Raw genomic sequence first — 12,408 nt, 5'->3', positions numbered from 1 at the left:
GATCTACGGTTCACTTGCGAACTCTTGTCTGGCAGAAGGAAGTGAAAGAAGATCGAAAGAAATTGAACTGTTGGAAACATCAATACCTGATGTTTTAATCTCCTCCCAATCCGTTGTGAAGATTCAGTTCTTCCCTCCAGATCTGAGAGTAAGATGCTGCGGGTATTGCCGATATCGTTATATGCGGATTCACAACATAACGAATTAATGCGATACTGAAGAAATGTCTCGCGTACCTCTTCAGAGCTAAGTTTTTCCAATAAGTTTTGTCCATTCGTTTAACAACGACCTACAGCTGTATATACTCTCTCTTCAGTTTTGTAGGTCACGCATTCACCATTCAACATATTCAAAATTTAAAATCGTTTCTCTCCGCGTTTTCTGCAGCGCGTGGACCCGCGAACCCGCGATGCGGCGATGCTAGCGACACCAAATCAACATCCGTTTTGTCGTCAGTTCACTTCCTGGTGGGCTTACTGTCAGGTGGTGTTTTTCTGAGTGGGGTGTATATTTCACGTGGAATGCTCTTTGCAAGTGAGGCGACGAAGTTTTAATGTGGATCACAAGCCATATCGCAATGTAGTGCGTTGAGCGCTAAAGGTCTGTTGCGTGTCATGGAGCTAACAAAAAAGCTCAAGTCTCTCGTCGGCAGACAGGTGAGACACGGTTGATCCACACCGTGCTCTTGCATGCTGCTTCACGCTGTGCAGATCTCCATAATGCGCGATAAATTGCCTGAAAACACACAATAATTAACAAAAAAAAAAAACAAGAAAAGGCTGTGGTTTAGTAACGATGCCACTCTGAGAAACGAAAGTGTTCTCTTCTTAACGATATGTAGACGTTCATCTCCACTGAAATTTCAGGGTTCACTTTCAAATACAAGCTCTGCCGAAAATTGTAGCGTCTCTCCATCAAGTCCGCAAGCATCGGTAGATCGAGTAAAGGTGAGCTGGAGAAGCGGTGCTTCAGATGGATTCGTTTCATTTTCTCTTTGCTATTACCAGCCATGTGAACAGAGGCCTTCACTGGCCGACCCTCAATTAGAAGAGGAAACATTAAACTCGATCGAGCCTGTCTACTACTCAGATGACACATTTGACGCCAGCGAATATGTGTTAAAAGTAAGTTCAAATATGATTGGAATGCAATAAGTGTGCCCATCTTTCTTGTCCTGACTGCCTGCATGCTGACTTTTCTTTGCAATGAAGAAACTCCCGGAAGATTTTGACAAAGCGGTGATACAAGCAGAACGACAAACGCTGCGGAACCAGCTGTACGTGGTGAGTGAGTGTGCCTTAATCTAGTGTAAATTGCCTAGTAGACGACCCCCCCTATTATTTTGGCAACATAGAAATGTTGGTTCAGAGTCCAGTTTACATTTTGGTGTCCATGACAGAGAGCAAACATGCAAAAAAGAAAATGATATGGAAGATCTGCAATCTCTTTCAGGTGTCCAAGAGGGTCTCTGACCTCATACTTCAGAACCAATCATGCTACATGTCAGAACTGCAGACGGTCATGGAGTTGCAGCGGAACTTGGAGGAAGCCGGCGAAATTTGTAGCACGGGAAGGAGGTTAGTTTTGTAGTACAGAGGTTACGCTACTTAGTATGTTGCTTTGTGGTGTAGGAATTTAGCCAAGACCCGTGAAGACTTCACGGAAGCCAGTCTCGGTATTCTGGCCAACTGTCGTAAGCGGGAAACATTGAGGTCTCTCCTTAAGTCTCTGCATCTGATTAAGACACTGGTAAGTACTGGCCCACTCTTTGCATTTAGAGTGAGGATGTACGACCATGATATCTCACATTTCTCTCCTGGTCTGCCGTTGGGAATTATTTAAGCATTAAAAGAATCCAAAATCTACCGCAATTTTTTTCACAAAATTTACCAAAACTTTGAGCGCCTTATAGAAAAAAGTTTGTAGAAAACACTGGCTTGCGAATGTAAAAAGTTGGTAACATTTCGCTATAACGCTATTGCTTCTATTTTGTTCAAACTAAGTTGCCCTTCCATTCACCTTTTTTCTGGTGCATCGTAGCCATAGATGTTTTTGCACCATTAAACACCTACCCACTATCATCATTTCATTAATTCGTTAATGTATTTTCGTCTTCCCCTTTCCAGCAAGAAACAGATGCGAGCCTCAGGGAGCTTCTTGAAGTGAGTTACACCAATACTAATACTTACACTCGATTTTTTATTATCTGATATGCTCGTAGATTACACCCAAATGATCGTACTTTCTGCAGGAAGAAAATTATGCTGGGGCCATTCAGCTGTGTTTGGCATGCCAGAATGCTGCCAGCACACTAAAACACTACCGGTGCATCAGGTCCGGCGCCGATTCTTTTTTTTTTTTTTCGCCCACAGTTTGTCAGAAATAACATTATGTGCATGTTAGTTAACTTGAAATGTTTTATCATTCCAGTGAACTCAGTTCCAAACTGCAGGACACACTTGAGATGACAGACGAGCAGCTCGACGTGGCGCTCTCCAAAATATGCACAAAGTTTGACAAATGCAAATATGAGAAGCTACAAGCTGCTTACGAACTTTTAGGAAAAACGCAGGTTTGCATAAACATTTCATAAACATTGGATTGTCTGCGTAAACATGAGTTTTTGTGGTGCAAACGGCCTTACATATTTTAATTTCAGATTGCAGCTGACCAGCTGCTCATGCACTTTGCCAGTGCCATTCATAACAGAGCCAGTGCCATAGTCTTGGGATATGTGGAACTGTGCTCGGGCCAAAAGGACGCCAACTTTCAGAAGATGCTATATCCCGCACTTTGTGCTGTAAGTACCCCTCCTTGCACATTGTGCAAAATTTAATAGACACATGGTTGCTTAACTGCTGTTCTTTGTCTTCCACTTTTGTCCTTTTTCTGGGACTAGTTATTCTTTTGAATCGTATAACTTCTTGTCCAATTAAAAATGAGGCCAACACTGGTACAAATTGTACGATTTTGTTTATTGACATTCGAGTACATTTGCATGCAATATGCCGTGTGCAACATTGCAGAACATTCATGTCGACTGCTTCACATCTTGCCTCATGGATCTGAGCAAAGCATTATGGGAGGTAATGTGCAGCTACAAAGCGATTCTCGAGTGGCACGGCTCCAGAGAGGTGCCGCCCCCGACACCGTCTGAGGAAGGTAACTTGACGCAGAACTGCGGCGGCAGCGAACATGTGGTCGATGAAAACAAAGTTGCCGCCGCAGGTGATGCACCAGATGTGGCTTACCTGTACGTACAGCAGAAGTTGCAGCACGGGCTGCTACGCATCTGGCAAGACGTGCAAAACAAGGTGCAGCTGTACGTCCTGGCCTGCGACATATCAAGCTTCAAGTTTGACGAGTTCATACAGGTGTTGGACATTGTGCGGAGGTACGATTTTCTCCGAGATCAGAATCGTCTCCTGTAATTATATTATATTATATTTATTCATACTACTGGCTTACAAGTAAGCCTAAGTAGGGTGGGATACATACACTTAAGGTAAACACACAAGGTCAACAAAAAGAGATAACAGAAGACATTACTTCAGAACTGTCGCTATCAGTTTACAGAAATTCTCAACCGTAGGACTATTCATTATCGCCTGTGGTAGCTCGTTCCATTCCAGGACAGTCCGCGGGAAGAAAGAAAATTTAAAACAATCACTTTTCGCGCTGAAAGGTTTAAAACGTAAACTGCGTGACTGCCTAGTTTCTCGGCCAGAGAAAGGCTGCAGGTAAAGTGTGCTGTCGATTTTAAACTTGTTGTGAATCATTTGGTAAAGGAACCTGAGCCGCTGCATTTTCCTGCGGGAACTAAGCAACTCAAGCCCTGCCCTATCGTAAAGCCTAGAGACTGAATCCAGCTTTCTGTATTTGTTAAAAACGAAGCGCAAGGCTTTCCTTTGCACTCCTTCTAATTTATCAATATTGGATGCGGTAAAAGGGTCCCAAATAATGCTCGCATAATCCAGCGCAGATAGTACATATGTCTTGTATGCCTTCAATTTTGTGGCGGTGGACGCTTGATGAAGATGACGACGCAAATAGTATAATTTACCCATTGCCTTTCTCACGATAGTATCAATATGCTTATTCCACCTCAAATCATTGCACAACGTCACTCCGAGATATCTACAGGAATCAACACATGATAGAACACATCCATCTATACAATACTGAAAGGACAATGGTATTCTTTTCCTCGTGACATGCATGTATGTGCATTTTTGAAAATTGAGAGTCATTTGCCATGTTAAGCACCAATCATTAATCCTACGAAGACATTCATTAAGCTGAATCTGATCTAATACAGAATTTACCTCGGTGAAAATTATGCAATCGTCAGCAAAAAGACGTATTTTTACGGGAATATTCTCAGTGATATCGTTTAGATAAATTAAAAACAACAGAGGCCCTAGAACCGAGCCCTGAGGCACGCCGGATTCCACATAAGCCAAGTTAGAGCTGCTCTCACCGATCTGTACCAACTGCTGTCTGTCAGCAAGGTAGTCCTGAAGCCACGCGGTCAGATTTGAGTTACCCATTATAGCTTGTAGTTTTAACAATAGCTTATCATGAGGCACCTTGTCGAACGCCTTCGACAAATCCAAGAAAATTATGTCAGACTGCCCCCGTGAATTAATTGTTGCCGCAAGATTGTGAACTGTTTGTAATAACTGGGTTGTAGTAGAAACACCTTGGCGGAAACCATGTTGTGCTGGTGTGAAAAAATTGTTTTCTTCAAGAGATGTCACCAGGTGTTTATGGATACAGTGTTCTAAAATTTTACCACACGTAGGTAGCAGTGACACCGGACGATAATTAGATGCTTTGAGCATATCTCCAGACTTTGGGACAGGCACAATTTTTGCTTGCTTCCACTGTCTCGGAACCTTCGCTGTCTCAATTGACTTCCTAAAAATTATGTCAAGATAGAAACTACACCACTCTGCGTAGCGCAAGAGAAATTGATTTGGGATGCCATCTAGTCCACACGCCTTTTTGCCATTTATGCTAAGCAAGGAGTTGAAAATCCCTTCTCGTGATAAAACAATGTCAGGAACGTAACAAAGGTCATGTGCCGGAAAGGTTGGCCGACTACCGTCGTCACGTGTGAATACGGAGCAAAAATACTCATTCATATGGTTGCACATTTTGACTTTATCAGTGACAATACAATCATCTATCAACAACTTACTGATGGTGTTGTGCGTAGGAGAGAGGAACCTCCAAAATTTTTTTGGGTCAGACTCAAGGAATTGGTCAAGAGTCACACTAAAATATGTAAACCTCGCTTGTCGAATCTTTTCCCTCATTGTCTTCCGAACCTGCTGTAACAGTTGACCATTAACACCCCGTCTACGCATCCTTTCAGCTTTTCGTTTCAAATGTATAATTTCCCTAGTGATCCACGGACTAAATTTACGTTCCCTTTTCCTTCGCACTGGTACAAAAGTTTGTATAGCATGGTTCACAGTGTTTACAAAAAAAGACCATAAATCATCAACATTTGCCTCTTCACACTCATTTAGAGCCATCAATCCAAATAGCTTCAATAATCCCATTGCTAACGTGAGAATTGAATGAAAGTGCAACTTGGTGCCATGACGTCTGCTACGGATAAGATCTATGGTAGAGCACTGCATGGGCTCCAGCTTACCCGAGGGAGGCGAGGGAGGAGCAAATCAGAGGGAGGCTGGGCCTGGGCCTAAAAATACAGCCCGTGCAGTGCTCTAATCTATGACTTTTCGAGGCTTTTCCTTTGCATTGATATACATGTACGCACATTTAGGCTGATGAATATCGGAGATGAATTTTGCCAAAGCAAGTCCGAAGACCTTCAAGAATCGTTAAGGAAACTGAGTGGCAATTACTTCAAGAACTATCACAGGTGTGGCAAGGCTTCCACTTAACGTATCACTTTGATTGGATTATTGGATTGGAACAACATTGTAGGGTGACGTAGTCCGCCTTCTAACACGTTCTTTTTATTCCAGATGTTGTCTCGATGAGCTGAGAATGTTCTTAGAGAATGAAAGCTGGGCACTTGTACCGGTTAGGGAAAATTTTTCCATATTACACTTACAGGTGAGTGCAGGTTTGGATGTTTCTGTGGAAGCAGTGCCCTGTATGTTGAGATTTGAATAGTACATATTTTTTCTGTTTCTAAATAGACAAACGTGTAAAAGATTGGAAGAAATGTAACGTGCGTAAACGTGCAAGAAACGTAGAAAGGAGGTACAAACTCTTGTACGTCTTATTGCTCATGCTAGCTCGCCGTGCTCTTTGTTTGAGAGCTATTAACAACACCGGCGCACACTAAGGGAAGCTTTGGCGGGTTTTGTATATATTTTTTTAAAACTAGTCTGTTCTTTTGAATGATGAAGGAGCACGTGAAAGACATTATAGTCGCTAGCTTTCCACAAAGTTTCGCGGAATTGGCCATGTCTCGCGGAACAATCTGTTTCTCTCAGAATTGTCTGTTTTTTCGCGGAATGTTTGACATCTTACAGAATTATTTAAGGATTTCAACCAATCTATGACATTTTTGCGGGTTAAACCTGATCATTCGCGACTGCAATGCCTGACAACAGTGACACTTACATGGCTGAATGTACCGCGACAAAAGGAAATGTAACGCAAGTAAATAACATAAGAAAATCTAACGTAAGTAAGTAATGTAAAGTAACATAAGTAAATGTAACGCAAGTAAATGTAACAAAAGTAACGTAAGAGAGATTTACAGAGTTGATTCCAGTTTTCTTTGGACACTGAAAAGTGAAAAAAGGCTGGAAAAGGTTGTGTATGAGTCAGTATGTGATCTCGGGAGAATACTGCACATTTTGTTGCTTGTTTCCTCCTATCCAAGAAATCCCGCAGATCTGTAAATCCCACTTAGTGGAAAAAGTAAATTTTCCACAAAAGAAAGCTGGGGGGCTTTAAATGGTCATGGTCGACCTAAGGACAGCATGTATAAGCCCGCCGACATCGGAACCATAGGCAGATGGCGATATCCAGAGGGCGCAGCAGCATAATTTCTCCGTGGATTGTCTCTCTTAGAGCTGACGTACTGCATTCCGTGCTGCTCTTACATTGAACACGGGCGTAGTACTATAGCAACGTGTGTAAGGAGTGCCTTTTATATCTCCTATATATCCGCAAACATCGTGTACGAGAAAGAAAAGCTGTCGATACGCGACAGAGTTATTTCCAACTTTTACGTTTTTCATCAGGAATTCAGGTTCCTGAGAAATTATTTGCAAGCTCGCCCAGTGCTGTCGCCCGACAGGGTTGAGAAGGCGGAAGAGATTTCTCCGATGCGGCGCTCTGGCACGAGGACCTTCGACATAAATTCCAACCCCTTTGTGATTCAGGCGGATGATGAGGAGGAGGACGTTTTTGACAGCGCATCCGTAAGTATGCCGCCACTGGCTGGTCAAATGAGCACTCTTAGAAATGAACTTCACCGCATAGCACGCTCCTAGCCAACCATTACCTCGAATGATATCGTTATCTGCCCTGATTTGTTGAAAACTCGAGGCGTACGCCTTTTTTGTGACAATTATGAACAGCATAAGTGTCACAAAAAGGCGTACACCTCCCGTTTTCAACAAATCAGGGCAGATAACGATATCATTCGAGATAATGGTTGGCTAGGAGCGTGCTATGTGGTGAAGTTCATTTTTAAGAGTGAGTAGCTGACTGATAAGCTGGGCTTATCTCTTACAAACGCAGAATGACCATAACAAGGGCGCCGGCTCCGACTCTGACGATTCTGACGTTCCTGAAGAACTGAAACAGGACTATGTAGATGAAATGGCTGGGGAGACGCCACAGAGGAGGTGCTAATTTTTTTCTACGTATTTGTGCAGGTTTGATTTGTTTTTGTTTCTTGTATGTGCCATCGTGCAGGAAGAATCACACCAATTGAATTTGTTTGGTTAAAAATTTGTATTGCACGTAGAAAAAAAAAAAACATTTTTGTGGGTATGAAATGGTTGCAACGACCGCCATCACAATGCTGCGCTTGCCATGAGCAAACTTCTTGCATTGTGTGTTGTGGTATTGTTGCATGAACACGGTCGACTATTAATTTCCGTTGATTAACTGTGGAACTCTTTAACAGAACCAGCAAGCCTTCAAAGAGGTACATGTCACGGCCAGAAAATGTTCCCTTTGTGACAAATACAACGCTGAATGTTCTCAGACTACTCGGTGAGTTTTCAATGTCATCAAGGATGTTGTCGCGCTTGTGTGAAATCGAAATTAAACCTGCTGCTGCTTGCACGTTTAGAACAACGTTCTGCATGACCCCCAGAACATTTTATGAACTGTGAACCGAATATGCAACAGTTATGTGCAATTGCTCTGCTGTATTTTGTCTGAATAATTTCTTTTTCAACTAGGGAAGTACATGAAGATGATGGATGTCCTGCATATTATAGCCTTTGATGTCTTCCTATGCATGTCCCAGTTGTTTGACTACTACATGTACACAGTAAGACATTTGCTAACTAAGAGTATATAGTATTGTGTCGCTCTATTTATGTCTCCAGCACACACACTTTTTTTTTTTCCTTTTTAGGTTTACCTCTTCTTTGCTAAGGAAATGGTAAGTATATGTGTTCAATACCTTGTGTATCCAGGTTACAATCACCATTTGTGCTCCTTTAAGCGGAGCAATTAAATGACATTTAGCTTCGCTTAAAACCCTGCTTCAGTTCAACAAACATTTCATCAGGAGCTGCCATGCTAAATATTTTTGCTGAACAATGTCTCGTCACTGCACAATTTAACTGTAACAACACTGCTTCTGTACGGCGTTTTATGTGCTTTTATGTGCGGTGCACTTTTGCGATAGTTTGAAGCCATTTTTCACCGAAACCTCACTTGTTCCCCGCATGCACGTTCTAGAGTGACTTTTCCGAAAACTCGCTGAGCAACAAGCTGCGTACTTCGCTCAGGCGAATTAGCGACGTCCTCATTCTCGTAAGCAAGGACTTGGAATCTGGCGACCCGAGTCAGACAAAGGTACGTTCCCCCCTGGCCGCATGCTTTCTGCTTGGAGCCAAAGCACGTGCGTTCTGCATACAGCTAACCAACCACCTCGACTCTGTAGGACAAGGTTCCTCCGCCGTCATTGTCTCCCGTTGTCAGCTTGATAGATCCTGCAGATCTTCACGGACTCGCGGAAAGGGTGGTTGCCGCTGAGTCGTTGTAAGTATAGTTTTGATAAGTCGCATAAGGGGAAACTAATGCGCTTGATATTGTTGGTACCTGCTTGCATATTTGTACGCATACTTTTAGGGCATTCCTATCTCAGCAGTTCGAGTCACTAGCTCCTCATCTTGATGCGCTGATACCGCAGGCCAAGCAGCCATATCTAAAGACTTACACGCAGGTATGTCTTTGTTTGTCTGTCTCTTACCCATTTACCCAGTACGTACCCATTTCTCTCCTCCGGAACAGAATGTAGCACTCTCGGTGGATTTGAGGCGGCCCATCTACATGACTGTGGCAGCCAAGTCTATTAATTATGACCAGGTGTTGGGATTTATGGAGAGGGTTCATTGGGATATTCACGACATTCCTTCCCAGCATAGTAGCTACGTCGACCTTCTCGTAAGAGTGAGTGTCTCTGCCTCATCATATCGCTTGCCTGTTGTCGTCTGCATAATCACTTACCGGAGTCGTGATGCAGTCCCCTTAGGGAGCTGCCATCGCCTAGTACTACTTAATGACACTCCTTTCTTTGTTTATTTCTAATGAGGATTCTATGCACTCAGTTGGAGTGTACCGTAATTTCATGTGTATTAGCCGCGGATTATGCAGAATTTGTACTATTTTTTTTGCAGGAGCTCTGTGGCTTATCTGATTACTATTTTCCCTAGATATTTTCCCCATACCCCAGTTTCGCCCCACTACAGCAGTGCCCTGCCAATGCACAAACAATATGCATAACAGGGGTACATCCACATTTGAGTAGACTGGCCTTCCTGGTACCTTCCCCCCATGCAGCTTTAACGAAAGGGGTGACACTGATTCATGTCTTCTGGAAGACCACTGACCTGTCGATCCACGAAAATCGGGCGAATCCGGGCCCTCTTTTTCTGGGGGCGGGGATCTCTTTGTCAGAGTGCGTTATGGGAGAGAGGGAAATCTCCCCCCCCCCCCCGTTTCATTGTGTTTTCTTCTAAATGGTAGCGCTGTGTGAACTAATTTTGTTTGCATTATACTAATTGAAACACAGATTTTCATTTGAGAGCGAGTTGTTTCTGCATATTAGTGCCCCTTTAAAAATGTCTTTTACTTGCACGCTACTAAATGCATTTTCAAAATCACTATTTTTGTGCCGTTCATTCTCTTTCCACCTTTACACGGCCCCTACCCAACCCATCATCTTGTATGCTTCTTCTGTTACGCAGGAGCTTCAGAACTTCATAATGAGACTCTCCGACGTCTCCAAGCGTACGCCAATTCCCAAGGTCGCGTCGTCGCTTTTGTGGGAACACTGCATTCGCATGTCCAATAGGACCTTCATTGAAGGGTGAGTGACCACAAACTCGATTGCTTTCATTTCAACTATGTAATTCAACTCAAATTTCTCGCTTTCATTCCAGCTTTTCGCAAGCTAAGAAGTGCACAAATGAGGGGCGCGCACTTATGCAGTTAGATTATCAGCAGTTTGTGAGCAAGGTTGAGAAACTGATGGACCTAAGGCCTCTGCCAGATAGAGAACTTGTAGAAGGCTACATAAAAGCGTATTACATGTTAGATAAAGCCTTGGAATCATGGATTCTGTCACACAAGGTAAGCAATTAATGTTCACTACATTGTGTGCAACGTGTCTTAGGGGGCTAGGAAGCATGTTCCATTGCGTCCTTGGGGAAACTTGGCACAAGAGGTTCATAAGGAAAGCATACATTTGGGCACATTCAAGGTAACCCTCCTTGCCCTCTAAAACAAGAACTACGCGATAATACAAATGTCTCAGGTGTTTTCCTTCAGGTATATCTGCCTATTCGTTAATCGAATCGAATCCAATCCAATGTTGAAGCAGCTTCGAAAGAATGAACAACAAACTTCAGATACAAATAGGACACTCTTTGTGTAAAGTTTGCGATAAGATAAGATTGCACATCAACCACACGTCATATTCGTTCTTCTGCCGGAAACATTCTGCCCTACAAGTGAGAGCTTATCACTAGAGCATGAAGTTTTAGGGTTTGTTTGTACCACCATTTGTACCACCATTTGTACCAAACCACTACAGTTAGTTGAGTAACTGAGCCCGATTTCACCCCGAATTTAGCATACTGGAAGTTTTTTTCACCCGAATTCGCATGAATTTAGTGCACATGTTTATTTACCCGATTTTTACCCCTCGAATTTAGAAAAAAATATTTCCCGAAAACTTCAGGCTCTACTTATCACCTTATCTGTTTCGTTGCAGGAGTACACTCCAAAACAGTTGATTGGACTGGTAAATTGTGTGACCCAGCTGAATAAGAAAAGCCGACAAAACCTCATCAACCTCATCGACGAGAATGACAGGACAAAGCGCTAGTGTGGACTGCTGTGTATTTTGCCTAGGAATGCTGTTGTTACAGACTATATGGCCTTCACAGAACCACTGTGACTACTACCTGTCTTATAATGTGAACGAAGCCTCGTTACATAGGTGTAATGTTCATCCTCGCGTGATGTGGCAGCCAAGGAACATGTCAGTGTACTCCATAGTGTTGGACAGTGCTCTATCGAAAGTTGCAAGGACACGGAAGTGGTGTGGAGGAGCAGGACATAGGATCCTTGCTCATATCTTGCATGATGCAATGGTACAACATATAGTAGGGGATTGCAGCTGGGTCCTTCCTACGAAAAATGCAATATGAGGCGTGTTTGTGTTGCATAAGGATACAGATGGTCACAGTTATACGTGCAGGGCAAAATGCTGGTACTTTACGAGGGTATCAAAACAATAAAGGTAATCAAATCGTCCTACAATGCCGTCTGCTCAGAAAGTTTTTCCCAATGGCTGCCTCCCTAATGCTCGTATTTCAGTTTTTGGTTCAAATACGGTGCTGACATTCACTAGGATATTCCATTTGTACATGAACTGTATGTATAGGCATTATGCATGAAGACGTTTGGTGTAGTCTGATTATAAGTTATTATACCATTACATTCCATCATGAGATTTTACCACAGGAGCTAAAAAGAAATTTATGATTGCGTTGGAATGTAAAAAATGAATGTCACGGTTGTATATGTGCACGTCTGAGTGACAATAAAAACAATATGCCGTCTTCGTCGGCCTTGATCTTCGTCAACATATCGCCCGTTTTATCAGAACTGTTGTACCATTTTATCTCCTTATGTAGTATTCCCCTTCTTCTTCCTCCT

At 42.9% G+C, this 12,408-nt stretch overlaps 1 protein-coding gene across 1 annotated transcript; it reads left to right on the top strand.

Annotated features, from left to right (window-relative positions):
* Window positions 1-431: 431 nt before the first annotated feature.
* On the top strand, window positions 432-12,313 carry LOC135367168 (syndetin-like). The gene is made up of 26 exons (XM_064600306.1): window positions 432-656; window positions 867-947; window positions 1,008-1,124; window positions 1,212-1,283; window positions 1,453-1,577; window positions 1,632-1,749; window positions 2,127-2,162; window positions 2,252-2,334; window positions 2,431-2,572; window positions 2,660-2,800; window positions 3,027-3,162; window positions 3,229-3,394; window positions 5,798-5,896; window positions 6,003-6,093; window positions 7,239-7,418; window positions 7,741-7,847; window positions 8,132-8,220; window positions 8,412-8,503; window positions 8,591-8,617; window positions 8,920-9,036; window positions 9,125-9,222; window positions 9,313-9,406; window positions 9,475-9,633; window positions 10,431-10,552; window positions 10,626-10,815; window positions 11,459-12,313. Exons 1-26 carry the CDS (start codon window positions 615-617, stop codon window positions 11,570-11,572), a joined length of 2,838 nt encoding a protein of 945 aa, XP_064456376.1. The 5' UTR covers window positions 432-614; the 3' UTR covers window positions 11,573-12,313.
* The last annotated feature ends 95 nt before the right edge of the window (window positions 12,314-12,408 follow it).

This window comes from Ornithodoros turicata, chromosome 8 (assembly GCF_037126465.1).
Source record: "Ornithodoros turicata isolate Travis chromosome 8, ASM3712646v1, whole genome shotgun sequence".
NCBI classification, from domain to species: Eukaryota; Metazoa; Arthropoda; class Arachnida; order Ixodida; family Argasidae; genus Ornithodoros; species Ornithodoros turicata.
The sequence above is the reverse complement of the archived record's forward strand: the minus strand, read 5'-3'. Positions and strand labels throughout refer to the sequence as shown.

What these genes read in the sequence shown, in the direction of transcription:
- LOC135367168 (XM_064600306.1), top strand. Translation starts at nt 615, where the DNA reads ATGGAGCTAACAAAAAAGCTCAAGTCTCTCGTCGGCAGACAG. An exon ending in ATTTGTAGCACGGGAAGGAG is followed by an intron (nt 1,578 to 1,631) that starts GTTAGTTTTGTA and finishes TTTGTGGTGTAG; the next exon opens with GAATTTAGCCAAGACCCGTG. An exon ending in TGCATCTGATTAAGACACTG is followed by an intron (nt 1,750 to 2,126) that starts GTAAGTACTGGC and finishes TCCCCTTTCCAG; the next exon opens with CAAGAAACAGATGCGAGCCT.